This window comes from Siniperca chuatsi, linkage group LG5 (genome assembly GCF_020085105.1).
Source record: "Siniperca chuatsi isolate FFG_IHB_CAS linkage group LG5, ASM2008510v1, whole genome shotgun sequence".
Lineage (NCBI taxonomy): Eukaryota > Metazoa > Chordata > Actinopteri > Centrarchiformes > Sinipercidae > Siniperca > Siniperca chuatsi.
This window is the reverse complement of record NC_058046.1, coordinates 18,289,489-18,309,384: the sequence shown is the minus strand read 5'-3', so window position 1 is coordinate 18,309,384 and position 19,896 is coordinate 18,289,489. Positions and strand designations below refer to the sequence as shown.

Sequence of the window (19,896 nt, the reverse complement as noted above, 5' to 3'; positions counted from 1 at the left end):
TTCAATCATGACCGAGAGGTTATAATGTATGGGCCAATTTACTAAATTGAAAATGAACAGATACAGCTATGGTAGATGTAATTTATGTAACAAAAAACTGCTTGCGAGTAAGTAACCCAGTGTGACCACACAGTAAAGACTTTTTTGTATACTTGTGAAACAACATAACATTATACAATATTTGTTTAGCAGATATATAAATATAATAAAATTTTGATTCATACTTTTAAATGTCCTGTAATTTCCTGATGATTTGGATAAAATGACTAGACAGAAATAGAGTAATTAAAGGCTGGAAATCTAGTTAAAAAGAAATGAAACTTTTCCTCCTACTTAGACTCTTTGTAAGTCCAAATGTTGGACCAAAACTACATTTTATTTTGGGTTTTGTAATGAAGAGACCACTCAAAAACACACGGAGCATGCCAGGAGCGTGCAACACCTCCTGAATGCCTCTCATGTTCAGTCAGTGGTGGGCTCAACTCTGAGATGGCACAGGCTGTGTGCCATTTCCTGTGGGACAGTAAGGGACTGCGGACACTCTCTGTACCCTTGTTCACATCCCCCAACCCACCCCCACTCTCTGGCAGGCGAAGACAGAGGGTGTCGATGCCTTGCACCTGGGACGCCCAAATGCCAGCTCGGAGGCTTTGGAACCAGGAACCTGTTTTTCAACCCAAGTCCCGCTGTGACAAAAACTAAAGCAGAGCCCCTCTTCCTCAAGCTCACCTCCCGAGGCAATAAGATTGCTTCGCCCCCCGTGTTCACAGCAGAAGGTAGAGGGCAGAGGGAAGGCATAGCTCTGTGGGACACCACCAGCCGGAAATGATCCTCTGTGTGCCAGCGCTGAGACACCAACATGACAGAAGAGTCTGTAGTATGCGTGAGGTAAGACTAGTACAACCAATAGCACATGGCTGTCCCTCTAAAATAAAGTGAAATTCTATTAATGCTCTGGATTTTGCAATATAGCAATGTGATGAAAGTGTGAACGACACATTTCATGCGGCTACGCTAAGCCAGTGATCCCCAAAATTATATTGCATAAGTAGGCAAGCCATAGATAGCTGTCAATCACCTTTCACTATAAAAAATACCTCATGACCTCTGCTTCCCTGCTGCAGACTGTGGAATAATGACAGTTTCTGTGGGCACTCTGTGGAATTCCAAATGGGAGTTAGAAACAAGGTAGTTCAATCAGTGGGAAAAGGTCAAGTGCATGCAGATTATCTCTCCTTCGCTCTTTCTCCATTCCTTTTCCCCCAGTTCCACTTTATGCCCCCCACCTCCAGGGTACTGAGGCAATCACGGAAAAGGTTGTTATTTCTGCTGCTGCTCGTGACCACTTTTAAATATTCAACTGAAAACTGCTCCCACTGTTTTTTCCCCACATAACAGCCGTTGGAGTAATGTGCTGCAATTTGATATGGCCAGGTAATTCCCCTGTTATGTCTCACACCGCCTCAGACAACAGTGGAGAAGAGGTGGCTGGAGGTCATTACCTGAGCATATTCCTTCTCACTGGAAATGTGGCTTAGTAAGAAGCTGCTAAAAGCAAAGCAAACTAATGGCTCTGACAGCGCTGCCTGCAGAGGCATAGGGCTATTAGGAAAACTACAATCCCCAGGTGAACCTCTATGTCATGTCCTAAGGCTGTGTGTGGCATGACCAGGTTGTCTCTGTCGATCAAGCTGGAAAAGGACTGAACCTGGCCTGACATGAACCTGGGATATCTGGCCTTCTGGGAACTTTTCATCTACACTTGGCTGATTGGCACCTCAGGCCTCCTGGGTGGTGTCACAGAGGGTTATGGCTGCAGGTGTGCTCATGTGTATGTGTATGTATATGTGTGCACGTCTCTGTTACAAGTCACATTTGGAGATTCACACCAGTTGATTGGAGACATTCAACTGGGTACAAAAAGTTTGGTTTTACTGCAGCTGCATTCACAAGGATGTGAAATAATTTATGTCTTAATTAAGGTTACATAAGTCATTGCAATGTGACCAAAAGTATGCTAGATCACTGTGTGTGTGTGTGTGTGTGTGTGTGCGTATGAGTTGCAGCCAGGCCCTGCTGAGGTTAGACACATGAGGGAACACCCAGGTTTAGCCCTAAGTCTGATCCAATCACAGGACAAATATAGGAGTGGCAGTGAGCTGTGTAGTTAACGAGGGCAGAACCTGCAGCAGACCTGGATAAAGATCACAAACGTGCACACCCAGTGTGACAATGGCATTCTTAGAAAATGTCATGCCTGGTACAAATGTAACTGCTAAGTAATGAATAAACAAATGAAAACCTGCTGAAATCTGAGACAATATTATGGAAAATAGCCAGGCAGAAATATCATCCCATCAGCCAGTCAACTGAGGGATTCTGGACCTGTTATTCTTTAGCTGACATGTGGCAGAGTAATTGCTGTCTGGGCCAGGGAGGAGGCAGGGTAGTGGTGGGGGCTGCTGGGCCTCCTGTCCAGCCATCTCTGTGTTACTCATCACTGGACAGGTGCACCTCCCTCTCCCCTCCAGGAGCAGGGCTGTTAGGCTTACCCCTGCTCTCTGGACTTTCAGACCCACAGTGAAGGACAACGATCAAGGAGAGGGATGGGTAGTGAGAGAGATCGCCCCTGGCCGAGGGTGGCTAGGGTCAGTGACATCCATTCACCCCTCTCCCCTTGCAGGGCCTTTCTCTCTCATCTGTCTAGATGGGTGCCCTCTCTCTGGGGCACAACACGATGAGAGGCCCTGGCTCCGCTGCCGTCTCTGCCTTTCATGTCTCCATCTAGGGCAGTGGTAGAGAGATGTGGAGGACGAAGGAGGGGGCAAGCTACAAATGTCACCCATAAGGGGGGATTTAATTAAAAATGACAGGCGCTGGCGCTGGAGAGTGCAGCCACATATGCGCGGAATTTGGGCGCAGTGAAAGCAAGTGCCTATGATTTATAATTCAAGTAATGCTCTGCACTCCTTTTAATTCTACGGCCAAAGAAAAAAATATCAAAAGGCCGTCTCTGTGAGGCTAATCCAATATGATATTTTTAAGGGCAGGCGGTCAATGGCTTTTTGAAAAGCCAGCTTCTCTGTCTCCCTTTCTGCTTCTCTGTCTCTCTTCTCCACTTGTCTGTCTTTCCCCACCTCCCTCTGCCGCTCCCTCCTTTCTCTCCTCTGCACTCCCGGCTCTATAGTACCTCAACCCCCACCTCCCCTCCCCAAACCCCCACCCCACCCCCCCGAGTCCAGACACAGAGCAGGCTGTGATAATGGAAACATCCCGCTCTCCGCCTCCCGTTTCTCCCGCTAAGCTCTGTGCGCTTGGGGGAAATTGATTGTCTGGCGAGCCGATCTGAACGCTTCCAGCTGATGGTAGAGCCAGTTAAGTCCTTTTTTATTGAGGGTATGAGGGATTTTTAATGGGAGTCGCATCAATGAACTGTGCAGCCACTCGGCATCTGCATGCAGGAGCTTTTTCTAAAACCCTCCTCGCCCTCTCATCCCAACTGCTCTGCCCAGTCCTCACACACACACATTACTTTTGTGTAAAGGACAGCAGATGCAAATGACACAGCTCACCTCTATCTCACTGCCAGGTAATCCCCTTCCTGTGCTCTCACTCACTCTGTCTCTTTGAGGGGTGTATTCTGGTATTCAGCCTCCTGTTGAGAGCCCAGGTCACCTTACCCACAACCCCCTTCCATGTTGCCACAAACTGGGCCACGAACAATCAATAATGGGGACCTGCTCAGCATGGTGACCTGAGTGTGCCCACTTCTTCAGCCAGACCCACTGTCTGCCTTTCTGCACCCCTTCTGGGCCTGGACGAACAATTGCCTTATTGAGGCCAAGAGCTGCACAGTGGTGGAAATCCAACACTTGCTCCCCCCTCCCCCTCCAAGGACAGAAAGGAGGCTATTATGTTCAAACATCCTCATTATGAACCTCAAGTCAGTCACTGTGATAGTCTTTCAATCAAAGGGTTTAACAGGTGGAGAAAGAGAGGGAGAGGGAGAGTCAGACAGAGAGGGTCAGTAAGAGGGAGGGCAAAGAGAAGACTGGAGACTGTTCTTTTTCTCTATTGATTTGAGTCCTGACTCCCACTGGCTGCTCTTCAATAAAGGACCCTGAGAGGAAGTGGGCTAATCCTGCGAAATTGGAAGGAGGGAATCGATTAAGACGACTGTTGAGGACTCCCTCCATTTCTCTCCCTTCCTCTCCATCTTTACTTTCTCTAATTCTATTTTGTGCAGTTTCTCTTTTGTTCTTCCCTTCACTTCACCTCTCTCTGAAACCTCATTAGTGAGCCCGGTTGAACCCCACTCAGCTGAAGAGCTGCCCCTTTCAAACGCACCCGGAGCTCTGTTTATTGCTCTCGTTCCCTATTTGTTTCACACACACCTATACAGTTCCATATGAAACATCCATACAGACCAGCGAAAAGAGGACAGAGGTAGCACCCAGTCACCTTGTTCTTTGTGACTCTCCTCTCCTCTGTAGGAGTGTTATGTTGAGCTGAGAAGTAGCTAATTGGCCAGTGAGGAGCTGAGAAAGAACACAGGCTGTGCTTCATGTCTTCGCCCAGAGCCAATCAAAGCCTCTTTAAAGCCTTTTCACTGGACTGGTTACAGGCCTGATACAATGTCCCACTGATGAAGAAGCACAGAACCTGCTATTCCCACTAAGCCTCTCTAAGCTGAGGTAAAAACTGGTAGGTTAGTGCTCCCCTGCTCTCCATCCGCCAGTCCTTTTAATCGGCTTGAGGTAGCTCGTAGGCCTGCCATGTAAACAAAGGCCACTAAAGACTCTAGGAGCATTCAATGAGGAGGAAAGACCTTTCCTTGCCCTCATCAGAAAACAGACTATCACTGTAAAAAGCTTATCCAAAAGCTTCAGCAAAATTAGGGAGAAATTCACCTTCCAGATGCCTGACTGTCGCAGCTCTCCCTAATCCCAAACTGGTTAGAACTAGTTTTGCCAGCTCTGTAACAGTTTTCAGCCCTGGCTCATCTCTGTCCCTTTACACCATTTTGTGAGTGGACAGAGGGTGGTGCTCGGGGAGCAAACAGAGCAGCTGTCATGCTTTACAGGCGGCCGGCACAGCCAGGGCCAGACACTGTAAATGTTTACAGACCCTCAGGGTCACCCGGGGCCAGTGAGGCACGTTAAACACTGTCTGTTCAGCCCTGTTGCCACGACTGCACAATCAGCACAGCTAAACAGCCCCCTTCACAATGAGTAGCCAAACAACATGGCAATCCAAGGTCTAAGTGCAGAGTGAATGAAACTGTTAGGAATTCCTCAGAGTAGTGAGGGAGCACAGTGACAAACAACAGAAACCGGAAAGCCTATTTTCCTTCACTTATTCGCAGTCAGGGTTAACTACCCGTTTCCATCATTCACCATGACCGATAGATTAATTACAAATGACAAACACAAGCCTCTTTCATTTCTTAGCTTTGGGCGAGCTGAACTGCTGACCTCCATTGCTCCCTGTCACTCTGTGAACTCACATTTCCGTCCAAGGGCTTGCGGGGGCTCCAGGGTCTTGCTGGCACACACCGGGTGTTGGGGTGGAGGGTTTTGCCTCCTCTGCAGACAGGCCAGCATGGCGAGGTGGGCACAGTACTACAGCCGGGGGAGTTCTGCGGCCAACCTGGAGCAGACAAAGAGCAAGAAAAAGAGAAAGAGAGCGAACATTGAGTGAGTTAAGGAAGATGATTCGAGGTCAAAGCTCTATGGCTGTGTCCAGTAAGCTGGCAGGAGCTGGCTCTGAGCTAGATTTCTCACCCAGGATTTAATTGGGAAAGCATGACTACAGCTGCCTGCCTTTCAGCTCTGTGTGCTGAATAATAAACACACACCTGCACTGGGGCAGCACGGTTGACACAGGTTCAGAGCACAGTCCAGGCCAGTCACTCTGCAGCTTCAAACAGCACATCCACACAGCCATTCAACCGCATCTCCTGTCTATGAAACCGTCCTCAAAACAAACACACAGGCACACACAGAAAGTAGCAACACTCAGGCACATTCCTTCCAGGGCAGTGTGTATGTGGTGATTGATGGCGTTATCTATGGACAGCAAAAAAATGGTAATTCTGAGAAAACAGCAGTCTGTCTGCTACAACTTAACATGCAACAGCTCTGGGGGACTGTCAGGAAAAGGCCTGGGGGACTGAGCGGTGTCTGGATGTATGTGTAGCTGTGTGTTGAACCGTATGGTTGCATGTTTGTGTGTGTGAGCAAATGCGATGGGTTGGGCGGGGGAGACTGCCAACCATACATCAGGGCTAGTGACGGCACTAATCAATCTCCCTCTAGGCCATAAATCTCCAGCTCTACACTCCCCCTTTTCCCCACAGCCACCTTCACTCAGGAACAGGGAGGCAGTTGCTGCTAGTTTCCTCTCAAAAAGCCCATCACAGCCCCAGTGGAAACACAGGACACAGTAAAATATATATATATATATAAAATTGTATACAGAAAACCCACAGCTCCCTCACTAAGAACCATCGAGTTCTATCAAGTAGCATGGAGGGTATCATTCATCAGCAACATACCAGTGTCACATAACACAATGATGACTGATTACAAAGTCTTGTACTTGGATTATGTGCCAGATGAGAATAGCCAAAAGCAAACCATTTAAGTTCGAAAGTGTTTTTATATGATAAGGATCGAGATTCACTCCTCTATAGGTCACTTAGCGGATATTCTTTGGCTTCCAGGAAAAATGTGCTCTTACTGTACTGAGTATAACACTGCAGAAGCCCAGAAGCCATTGTGGCCTTAATCTTAGCTCTAAATGTGTTTCTTGAGTCTCTTGTCCAAAATGCATCGATATAAAACACTATCATTTCTATCTGGGCCGGTCTCCTCACATATTAAAACAAAGAACAGAGGCAAATATTTCATCTACGCTGTCAGCGCCTGCGTCTCCTGCCATGATGCGTGGCAGATTATTGAAAAATGATTTCTCATGCGCCTGTCACAGGCTTGTCCCCTGTTATTTATTTTCTCAGTGAATCACTAAATGAACATTTAGCCACCTGCCATCAGTCCATTACTTAGTCATATAGATTATCATTTTAATATGAAAGAAAGCAATTACAATGATTGCGAGATAAATTAATGGCAGTACATAAAGTGCCAGCTCCTGTTCTTGCTCATTTAAGGAATAAAGCAAAATATAGATCACCAGTGAAAAACATCAAAGTATTAAACCACTAATAGAAGCATTCTGTCAAACCAACCTTTACAAATGACAAAATATTTCTGCAATATTTGATCAAGGTGAAACCATGAACCATAAAAATATAACATATACAGTATTTAAGTATTTAATAGTATGTTAGTGCTGAAAATGTTTAATAGAATCAAAGAATTCACATCTTTTTAAGTTGATTGTTATTTTGATTTTATAAAATTGAATTTACAGCCTACTTTTCAGACCATGCTAAAACATCTGACCTTGAACAACAAATCTTCTGGAAATTGAATACAATACAGTCTTTGCTTTGAAAAGAAGAGTTACATGGTTGACACACAATTTACTGCCTATAATTAAGGTTGAATGACTTTCCTGGTTTCAATAGTAGATTAGAAGCAGGGGTTACAGGAAAAAATGCATCATCCCTGCAAAGAATTCAGTGATCTTTCTCATAAAAAACATTTTTCAATAAAACATTTTACACAAGACATTAAATTTGACCTCAGACCCTGAGGCTTGTATAACGCACTTCACACTTTAAGTCAAATGTGTATTTTTTATAACTTGTCAGAAGCAGCACAAAACAACACTTTTAGCACAAACCTGACGGTATGAAAAATGCTTCTCGCTAACACATGCAAGTAAATTAAGTCTTTAGACTCAGAATTTCTTGTTAATTCCTCCCCCTCTCTCTCTCTCTCTCTCTCTCTCTCTCTCTCTCTCTCTCTCTCTCTCTCTCTCTCTCTCTCTCTCTCTCTCTCTCTCTCTCTCTCTCTCTCTCTCTCTCTCTCTCTCTCTCTCTCTCTCTCTCTCTCTCTCTCTCTCTCTCTCTCTCTCTCTCTCTCTCACACACACACACACACACACACAAACGCTTAAACACAAACACACACATTGCAGATGGGAGAGAGGGGCCACTCTATTTCTCGCCAGGTGCTTGAGCAAAAAGGTCGCTTGCAGTGCCATTTCCTCTCACACACAGGCAAGCCTGGCCCAAACACACTGGCACTTTGAGCTCATTACTGGCTATTCACATAATCCTTTCTCTGTCTCTTTTCTGTGAGGATACTAATTTCACAACGAGCCTATCCTCACAGCCCATTTGTTAAAAGATAGTGGTTGGGAGAGTGGAAAGGGACACATGGTGTAGATTGAGACTAAAAGCTAGTCTTAACGGGGGATACCTCCACAGTTTTCCCCCTCTCTGAAATGAAAGACAATCGTGTAACTACCCACCATTTTTCTCTATTTGCTGCTCACCAAATGTATTCTGAGGCATTATACTTCGCTGAAAGAGACCCACTTTTTTCCAATTCAATTTCAAGAACCAATTTTCTCCTATTATTGCCTTTAAGAGCGAGGCAGAAGGAGCAAGTCTTTGGCTTGTTTGTCATGTCCTCCTTTCCCCTCATCTCCTCCTATTAGGTTATTGTACTACTTAGCAGATGTCTATCAGTGGCAGGAAATTATCTCCAAACCAAAACCCTGTGACCCATCATCCAGCTACCCTAAAATAGCCTGTCATGCCCAGGTCAATCCCCGTGAAGTTGCTGGAGAATGTGTGTGAGCACACACACACTGCCCTATGCGCCACTCGAAAAACCACCTGCACTTCACTCACTCATCAAATCCACTCACAGGTCTCCTATTACACCAGTATGGGGATATCTCAAAAGGCTGGATGTCTATCGGCTTTTTGCCGTTCTGCTAACGCTGCTGCAGGGTTTGCAATGGGGGCGGAAGATCAGCCCCATGAGATGAGGGAATAAGCCGGAATCAAGAGGCAGTGGGCTTGGCAGAGGGCTATTTCTAAGTTAAAAGGTTCTTAAACTGCAGAGGAGATCAGAGGAGATGGCTCCCCACGACCAAAGCTGTCTGCCCAGATAAGCATCCTGCCAAGTGCGGGGTGTAACAGGGTGGTCATGGGTGAATAAATGGAGTGTATGTGTGTGTTTTGAGCTACACGTTTCAGGTGAAAGAAAGAGTGAGGCAGCTGATACTAGAGCTGGGTATTGAACCTCAATACTTTGTGGTATGGGCTGACATGTGTCTGAGTATAAAAACTGTTAAAGGGTAATTCTGGTATTTTTAAACCTGGGCCCTATTTTTACATATTTGGGGGTCTAAATGAATAATAGGTACAAAAACCAGGCTGCAATGGCTGCAACGTAATCCTTGCAGGCAAAATTACTTCCACTAAAAGTGTTTGTTTTTGCCACTGACAGGCTCAGATTGAGTAAGATTTTTGTTTAACCAGAAACAGAAGTCTCACTGAAGTAGAAGTCTCGCTCTGAAATCTCACGAGAGGTGAGTTGTTGAAGGAAGACAACGGTGGAAACATGAGTCAGTAAGTCATCTTACTCTTTAAGTACCAAAAGATGGCATTGAATGTTTGGTAAGATTCATAGTCTTGTTTGCTTATTCTTTGATGAGATGGTTCCTGATTTAAAACAATATTTTGCCAGTTTTACACTATTTTATTTAGGCAAAGTTCTTGTATGGCTGCTTGTGTTTAGACAGCATTTAACATTTGTGAACTTTGGCTTCTTTTGTCAAATGAAAATTGGGTTTTGTAGGGGGGGAAAAGCCTAGTATCCTAGGAATTATGTATCTGTATTAGACGTATCTGCACCTCATGATTTATGTCCAGTTCCAACATTCAGTGCTAATGCAGGAAGTAGCGTGCCCTCTTTGTAACAAGGCTGAAAGCTAAGGTGTGGAGGTTGGTGTGGTAGATGGACATGTAGCATGCCTGACTGAAATACAGGAAACTGGAGTTCACCTCCCATTACAACCTGCAGAATCTTGTCTGGCGGGGTCTTGCACTACTGTTCTGCCCAGTCCAGTTCATTATTGTACATATCCATCAGTATACTTCTGTTTATAGTAATGCCATCTATTTATAATGTCCATTGTACCACTCATAATATTGCTCTATCCTGCATTTATGCACATACTTTATATACTGCACTTGCTAATAGCACTTTTGGTTAGACCTAAACTGCATTTTGCTGCCTTGTACTTGTACATGTATAATGACAATAAAGTTGAATCTAATCTAATCTACAAACATACTAATATTTTTCAAAGTAAGGTATCAAAGATGGTATAATTCATTGTATCAGCATTAGTACCAAAATTTCCAGCCCTGGATAATATTATCCCTCAGTGATTTTTATAGAAAACCAATCATCACGCATCTATAGAGGTTTGACTGCCTTAGTTAAAGTGTCTCCAGTGAAACTCCCCCTCCCAATTTAGGACCAGTCTTGGTCCGGGAGCCTGGCAGACAGCCGCCACAATGAGCGGGGGCGGGGCTTCAGCCTAATTGAATGGTGACCCTGCCGTCTCACTGTGGGACGCCCCATGCAGTGCTTTTAACAAGCTGCTGTGTCTCCCCTCTTAATAAGCCCAAACAAGTTAATCCAATCGCCACACTCAAACCCTTTCTTTTTCTTTAACAAGGCACTGCCTCTACCAGCTTAATCCCCGGCTCCCCCTTCTCCGTCACCATACCGTCACATGAATGGAGGGAGAGTGAAAGGCTCCATTAGGAAGGACTGGCAGTAAACCCCTTCAGCTCGGCACTTTCCACACACCCGCACTAAATAATTTGCACTCATACTGTATATTCAAAACACACACACACATACTAATGCTCACATGTGCCTGATATAACTGGTCTGTTTGGACACGGCACACAATGAGGGTTATGTTCGCCGACCCTGATCCACAAACACACCAACACCAAAACAACACACAAACAAAAATTCTGAGGGGACGTTTGCCGACAGGCACGCACTCTGGGACATAAAAAAGGCATTGTTAACAAACCCTCCCAGCTCCACAAACAAGAGCCACTGATTCTCTAACAATACAAGCCCCTGGATGCACTCACCCACCAGCTCTGCACAACCTCACACCAGCACAATAAATAACCTGCACAACAAAAGGCCATTGTGTGTAAAAGCCTACAGTTTAGGCCTTATTGCCATGATATACAGTGTTGGAATAACATATTGGCAGCTGATTCTTATATATACGATCCAGCATGTCACTGTTATTGGGGATTATACAGCCTCGTATGCCACGCAGTCGTATTTATGAGAGGTTTCTCTGCAGATGAAGGGCATGTTAGCAAAAACACTCAGCTGTTAGCTTTCCATATTCTAGTCAGCTTCAATAGTTTTACCCATGGGACGAAGGGTGAGGAATGTCTGGCAATCCAATAGCAGCGAGTCGTCTGTCATCTCTAATCAAAACACGCCTGCCTAGACTAATGTCAACCCTGTAATAGCAATGAGGACTAATTGACTTCACAGCCAACTGCTGCATCTTTGTGCTGGGCTAGGTTTCATTAATGGTAAATAATGGGCTCAGACAGCAGTGAGCCATGATGATTATGTGGCAACCACATTCAAAATATAGAAAATGCAAAGAGCTGAACTAAATTAAGATGAATGAAATTTATATTCATACAGAGAAAGTTCTGAGGTAGAACCTGCAAACCAAACTCAGGTTGGGAGGATGTGTTACAAATACTGGGGTGAGGAGTGTTGAAGGTCCTATGAAAAATGTATGATATTATATTGAATTCAACTGTGTATTTTCAGCCACTACCTGAGCAGCATTCTGAGCGTAAAATTTAAGCCCGTCAGGTAATACTTACTTAGTGCAGCGAATCATTTAGTGCGGAGAGTCCACTAATCGAATAGTTTTGTTAGATACTAGCCTACAGGTGGTTATGGCGGATTGGGCTCTTTGTTTGGTTTAGTAGGGTCTGTCAATTCTAGTGAGCAAGACAGGATCCCCATTGTGGTCCAGCTCACATGGTTCTGTCCGCTCTTGGCACCTGCCCATGCACCAGGGATTCATGACATACTCTGCTTCCTTGTTTGATTTTATCTCCACATGATTGAAACATTGTAGCAGGCTTGTACCTCGACTACCATGGCTACCCAAGCTACAGAAGAAAACAAGACATCTTCCAATGTGATCCTAGGAAATGACCAGAGACGGCAATTCTCTGGAGTGTTACATGTGCAGCTTTATGTCAGATTTACGAAGAGATCAGTTATGTGAGCCGGTGCATGCTGCTCTTTTTACACCTACACTATAGGTGAGAAGTGAACCGGGGCATACAGTAAGCAAAGCCCTGATTAGCTTGACCTTGACCAGTTGATCACATGTGAAGTTTACAAACAAGTACCCTGAGCATATATGGATTATGTGGCAGTGCAAGGAAATGCAAGTCCACCATGTAGCAAACTGAGTATTTTATATATTCTTTTTTTGCTTTTTCTTGAAGAGCTAATTCAAGGCCATAGCAACAATGGACAAACATTTTATGTATTATAGTACATACTTGACGGAGGAGGAAAATGGCAGTGAGAATAGAGTCTAAATACATAGTGTGTGATAAAAAAATGTTTTTTCATTTGTAGGTTTAAAAAGCAGCAAACATTTTCTGGAGTTTATCAAAATTTAAATTCAGCAAAGAGCAATGAGATGTAAAACACAACTGCAACAAACAAAATCCACAAGTCTTAACTGACTCATACATTTTAAAAAGTAATCACCAGTCTGAAACCCAGCACATGCCTGCGATCCCATGCTGGGAGAGTCCCCTCAGTAAAATCTGTTCGTTTCCAGCACAGTGCAACCAAGGTGCTCTTACAACATGACTGAGCCTCTGTACTCCTGCTGATGCCAGCAAGGGACTTTGAGCGATGAGAGCGTGGCTTAAGATTGTCAGACAAACCACAGGGGAAACACATCCTCTTTTCCTCTTATTGCCTCAGCCTTTGTTGTATTGTTTTGTAAGGCAGCAGCATCAGTTGTCATCTAATACCACTTTCACACAGAAACCCTATGAATGTTGTGACATTTTGAACAGATGTAGAGAGTAGCTGTGGAGATTGTACTGAACTGTTGATCACAGATACACCAGAGGACTGCTGTTAATTGAACATAAATCTGGCTGCATTAAAAACTAAATATGCCTCTAAAAAAACTGATTATTTTAAAGATTTTTGCTGCAGTTGCAACCTCACCAGGCAGAACTTTCAAACATAAATCACAAACCCTCCAAACTAACTTCCACCAAATGTGAAAAATGAGCAGTGCTTTCTTGGTTTCCATGCTAGGATTTAATTTTTCTCAGTAAACCTTATTACACACCATTTGTAAAGCATTGTTGATATTGCAACATTTCTTATCACAATGTGACACAATCCTTTATTGTCCCAGACAGGTCCATTCACAGCTTAACACAACAACAATAAAACAAGGGTTCTTTTTTTCCCTCTACCCATCCTACGGTGGCTCACTTGAATATTCAAACAGTGCTCATTGTCTTTTTGTGTTTTGTTCATTGTTTGTTGTGCTGTCATTCCTCAGCTTGGCTCCTGAACTTCAAAGAAAGGCTTATGTCAATTTATGATGAAATGGAGTGAGCAGGCAAGAGAAAAGAGGGAGAGAGAGAGAGGGAGAAAACCTTCACACAAAATGGCCCTCCCTCGAAATGTATGCTTATTAATGGCTGTTCAATAAATCAATGGAATATAATTAAATTCAAACAATGTGATTTCTTCTCTCACTTGCTGAAGCCTGACTCCAAACTTTGCTCTCTGCAGGGCCTAAGGTGACCCCAATTCCCATGGGTCAAACAACTCCACCGTCTTTCACTGGAGGGTGTCATAGATCCAATAGTCAGTCATGCATAACATTAGTGTGTTGTGAAGCCCATAAGGCAATCAAATAGTGCACCGTTGAAATGTTGACATTGATCTAATTTGATATATTTGAAGTGTGACAAAACCATTTTTGCTCTGCTGGATATTAAGGACTATAAAAGAGAGGATGACACAAGTGCTCACAGCTAAGCTAGATGGGAGAGGAAGCAGGCATTTTTCTCCACACATTTTCTCCTCATTGCAGTTTCCATCGCTGAGACTCAGCAGCCTTTCCCCTTTATTCCAAAATGTGTGCTATCCAGCTGTTGTCATCCTTCTACCTCTGAAAGCCGGCCCTGACCATGCCAGCAGAGAGAATCCAATTGGACAGAGTGGGAGGTGAGGCTGCGGTTGGTAATCACCTGCTGGCTAAAGGCACAGATGGCACAAACACCAGCAAGATGTTCATGCAGCAGCCATCCAAGAAGTCTTTCTGACAGGCTGACAGACAAACACAGAAACCTGAGAAACCTACAGTGAGCTGAGGAATTACTGCATGCAGATCTGATGCAGAAACCCAGCAGCTGGTGAGCTACCTGAAGTGCAAAGAGTTAAAGCATCGATCTCTTGTTTACACAGGCAAGGTCTTGGTGTCACTGCTCAATGATTGGGGAAAGTGAAAAAGTGGGCAGGTTGTAATGATTTAAAATGGTAGATGCTTTCCATGACAAAAGCAACCTGATAAGGGCTCCTGTTATCAGCGAGTTTGACCAGCCACGGAGAGAATTGAGAAGCGAGGTCATCACGAAGATAACAGCATATGTGCAGACTGATTATCTCTTCCCTCTCAAGGATTTTTGATACATTTCGTTGCTCCTGTGATTTATTTGGTAGACCAAAGACTTGCTTTCTGTTTCAGGCCTCAGAACTACACTTCAAGGAGAACACGGTTGGTGTACACCTGTTAAGATTTACTCTTGAGCTGCCATGAGTTTAAATATTCTGACACACTGGAGACAGTCAATTTAAGTTTCCACCAGGATTAACAGAAGATATATGCTGATACATTTAACTACAAAAGTTTGAGCGAACGTGCAACTGTCACTGAAATCAGGTGCAAAGCCCGCTTTTCTGTCTGTGCTCTACAGTAGATGAAGGAATTTGGACGAAGTCATTTAGTTTATTGATGTTGCTAGCAGAGATTTTTATGGTAGTCAAGGCTGCCAACACATCAAACATATCAGAGTAAAAATGCCCTGGAGACAGCCCTCTTCTTGAAGACTCCCCAGCAGATGAGCTCCTTCTGCTCTGTGTGTTACTGCTCGGTGCCTTGGTTTGTCCTTCACAAGAGACAGGTAACACTGCCAAGACCCAGTAATTAGTGCAGATGGAGACTGTAATACTCTCTTCCCCTCCCTGCAGAAATGCCAAGGGAGGCAATCTATAAATTCCTGCATATTAATGCAATTTAAAACCACTCCAGACACCTTGCTGGAGGCAGGTGATAAAAAGGTGAAAGGCAGACTACCTGGCTCACAGCTGCTGATATGTCGGTGACATCAGTCCTGTCTCAGCAACTTCCTGACACGACACCCCAACACACACACACACACACACACACACACACACACATACACACACACACACCAAAATAACCTGATAATCTATCTCCTTTCTCAGAAAATGCTCTCCAAATCCTGACCTTAGGCCTCACAACTGGGTCTCTATCAATAATTAAATGGTAATCTAAAAACCCATTTTAGTTAGGTCATCTTTCTGCGCCATTGTCCCTGCTTCTCTTCTTACTCTATCTATTTTTTCCTCTTTCTGTAAGATCTAGTTAGAGATTCCATTAGCATGAGAAAGCAGGCTGGTAATTGTCTTCACCCTACTGAGTGATCCCTGGATAGAGGATTAGGCAGAGAGAAAGCCCTATTTCAACTCGGAGCACAGATGCTGCCCACAGCCACCCACTCCAGATTAGATTAGACTGCGGAGGGATGAAACCAACCAGTAACTTCAAGCAACATTAAACAGAAAGCGTGGACAGGAGGTTAAAACCAATAAACTTTTGTTCACCTTTCACCACCAGCTGTGACCCTTTTTTTCTTTTTCCTCTTCTTTTTTTTGGAAAATTTCTTTTTAATCTACTAATATGCTTTTCTGTTGAAAATAGGGATTGTGGGAAGGCAGCTTATAATTTTTTCTCTCTCTCCAATATACACCGAGTATTTAGAGCTGAATCTCCCTAAATCATCCCCCTGGGCCACCCTGTCCGTCACTAATCTGCCCGCTGCCGCCCACTCATAAGGAGGTGTCACATTTCTGGCACTCCTCCATGGGATAAGCACTTCAAACACCAGAGCTTCTCCTCCTGACCTTTTCACGGAGATGATCGATTAAGCCCCTTGGATTTATTCCATAAACAGGCAACCATTACATCAAAAAGGCAAGGAATTTACCTCTGAGGCAGAACTTAAAATCCATATAAGCTTCATGAGGGTTCCAATTTTTATTGGCTTTTTCAATCCACTTCTTGCAGCACATTAATAAGCACCAAGTCTTTTCAGAGGCTGTTTTGGTATCTGAATCATTGCAGTTCTCTACCTGTAATTATTGAAGCAAGTCACAATGACAGTAGAGTGAAATTCAACTGCTATCTGCACTCCATAAAACCTGTGATGCAGAAAAACTGTTTAGCTCGCTCTCCTGCCAGAGTACGATAAAATGACTGAAAAGTTTAAAAGGAAAACAGTGCATACACTGTGGGAAGTCTTCACTCTGCTTTCCACCTGTCCAGGAAGCTCTGTGGGGTAAACCAGGGAGTACAGAGGCCAGTAAAAGGTCTGCTGTTCGCTTGCTGCATGAGCCATTAAGTTACAACACTGCAGGCTTCCTGTTTTCATGCTTGAACACCTTCTACAAGCTTTCAGCACGGACAAGACTAAACAATCTCGAGTATAACACCAGGGAGGAGAAACCCAAGAAGACTAAGAGCATTTCAACGACAGAAACCACAACAAATGACACGTCACTTCGAATCCCAAGTTAAAACAGGAAATCTAAAACCAGTTTCATTTCAACAGAAAAAGGGAGCGCTCCCTCTGAGAAGCCTAGCTACACTCCTCCTGTTTGTGACAGTGGCCAGCGAGCTCTGCTTCAGCTCTGAGGGAGTCCTGCTCTATGGTAATCATATTCTATTTGAATAATGAGGCAATACCACCACTCCTGCCGCCCATTCCCCCTGCATCCTTGACTGGACTCTTTGATAGACACTAATTCTAGCTCCATCTATAAAGCTCCTCTCATGCATTTTTAATAGAATCTATTACTTTAGGATTAAATTATAAAAGACTGTCCTCCTTAAATTTTTAATAGTTTGCATAATTGGTATCAGGGCCTGAATGCGAACCATAAAAACCCAGTTTGTACAGGACTGCGCTGCGGAACGAGCCAGACAAAACCACACAGCATCGTTGCACAAAAATGACACACATGGCATGACACTATCACAGACAAGCACATCTGCACACTCTCATGCACGCACATGCGAGCAATGCCATTATAGCTTTGGGTTCATTGCTGTGGAGAATAAGGTGGTGTGAGTTCAGCACTGTGAATGAAGGGGACAATAAGGTCAGGGACCATGAGAGCTGCTTTTGGCTGCTGAGCTCCTGCAGGAGCCTGAGGCAGGAGGAGTCACCTGATGGAAACAGAAGACATAAACCAGGTGTCCACAGACACCTGCTGCCACTGATGTCAACCATGACCACAATGCTCACTGGGGCAAACAGCAAAAACTACTTAGCAGGTTTACAGCCTCCCTTTGTCCCCACAGTCGCTGATAACTGTGTTCAGTCAGTTTAAATGGAAACATATTTCCCTTCTCTGTTCCCAGTTCCAGGAAGATCAGCCATGAGTTAAATGTCATCTGCACTCTCTCACTCTCATTCTCTGCATCTCAGCTCTTTCCAAAAACAGAGAGAGCATACAGGAGAGCAAATGTGTCTGAGGCATCTCCTCTAAACTAGAGCCCCCTTAGAAATCTATGCACGTCACCATCCCCCAAATTAGCACCGCAGGGACACCCCCTCACCGCCCCCGCCTGCTGGCGGCAGCTCTTTGGCATATCTGTACCGGGGAAAATATTTCACACTGTATGAATTATTAAGTGCGGGGCCAGTGCTAAGCAGTGTGGAGATAGACCAGTTATTCACAGCTCTATTGGGACGGATGCGTCGGAAACCCGGGCCGCTCGCCTATCAGATCGTTTGTCACGAGCGATAGACAATTTACAATGAGAGAGTTTTTCAATTTATTCATTCTGCTGTCACTGCAGTTTTCTACCTCCACTCATTCCACTCAACAACCCCCTCCTCCTTTAACTGTGTCTCGTCTGGTGAGGGGGCTCCACGCCTGAACCAACTGCCTGCTTCTCTGTCTGATATTGTTGCTCACTTTGTCTTTTCTCAGCCTGAGGAGAAAGGTGGAGGTGAATCACATGTGCAAAAGACATGAGGAGAGCAGATGCTGCTACTTTAATCATCTTGACTGAGGTAAAGGTATGTTTGGGACATCCTGTGATAGCTGAGGGGTCTGGGCCCGAGTGGTGAAGCTGTGGCCGATAGCGATAAAGAAAAAGAACAGGAAAAGAACAGGAAGGCAGATCAGGGTGCTTGGCTGTGCCTCTTTAGGATTAAGCTCCTGGCAAGAAGAGACAAACCAAGAGGACCACCCCATTAGACAGAAATAAAAAGAACTGTATTAAACAGCAAATGATTTATTTACACTGTCAAAGGCAAGTTAAGACATAGAAGAAAGAAAAAAGTTTATAAAAGCCTAGACACGATAAATATGTACAACTATTTGGATAAGTATTGTAATAAAAGAATGCATTTCCAAAGACAAAATCATCCCAAACAGGTTTTTCTTTTAGTTGATGGGAATTTTATTCAGGAGAAAGAAAGGGATCCCAGAGGGCAGGATCCTGCTTATTTTCACTTAAGAAGAATTGCCAAATAACAACTCCCACGCAGATAGATAGAGGACCTCAGCACAAATGTCTGGCAGACTGCAATTTCAACATTAATTACTGAAGGTGAACCAGCAGTCAAAATAGCCACAGATTTGGTTTTTGTTCACAAATGCTTTCTGTTAAAGTGGACGGACCACAGAACCGACCAGCCTCAAAAGCATAAGCAGCGCTCTTCCACTGTTTCAAGAGATAGGGTCACAAATTCATGAGAGACAAAACACAGCTAATGTTTTCAAAATGTTTTTTTTTCCTTTTAAGCTGAATATACAAGAGAAATAGAAAATAACATCAGCAGCTTTGTTGGTCTAAATGCTCAGGGAGCAGTTTGACCTGTAAAGCATCCCTCTCATAGAGTGTTTCTCTATCTGTGATGTCCTTTGAAAGCCTGACGCAGACGCTTTGCACTGAATAGGCCTTGATGTGAAAGGCAGAGATGTTAGATAAATGTCCTCCCAGCCAAGGCCTCTGCCCTCTTCCTGATGATGCATTCTTATACTCAAATACCCACTCCCCCTTTACACACGCACACACACACACACACACACACACACACACACACACACACACACACACAGAAACACAGTGCCAACGATCCCACTGAGGGCAGCATTTGTTTGGGGACAAGGTGACCCTGTTGCCTAGGGGCCTGTGAACAGGCACAATGAAGGCCTCTCATCCTGCACACACCCAGCCGGCTGTGTTGGGCTGATGACGGGTGGAGGGGAGAGGGGTGGGGTGGGGTGTGAGGGGCATCACAACACCCTGCTACTGCAGCTTTAAAATCCTATTCAGGAAGCCCCCTGAGATAACTCCTTTCGCACCCTGCACAGACGGAACAAAATCCCCACTTGTAACCCAGAGTCACGCAGTCAACAGATGGAGCGGCTATTGAGTGAAGGATCGCGCCGGCAGAGGCAGCTCCTCATCAATCCCCACTGGAAACAATGGGGCAGCAGGTCAAGAGTGCCGTCTCCAGGAGGT

General features: G+C 44.6%; 1 protein-coding gene across 2 annotated transcripts in view; it reads right to left on the bottom strand.

Moving 5' to 3' along the window:
- The window catches only part of fam222a (family with sequence similarity 222 member A), a 49,141-nt gene that overhangs the window by 17,558 nt on the left and 11,687 nt on the right, over window positions 1-19,896 (bottom strand). The window contains exons 1-2 of one of the 2 annotated variants that reach the window (XM_044196888.1): window positions 5,858-6,010; window positions 5,507-5,649 (exon numbers count right to left, since the gene is read on the bottom strand). In XM_044196888.1, the coding sequence (XP_044052823.1) occupies window positions 5,507-5,603 (97 nt within the window). In that variant the 5' untranslated portion in view covers window positions 5,604-5,649; window positions 5,858-6,010. Of the gene's footprint in view, window positions 1-5,506; window positions 5,650-5,857; window positions 6,011-19,896 lie in introns of those variants that run through there. The other variant, XM_044196887.1, reaches the window with a different exon arrangement.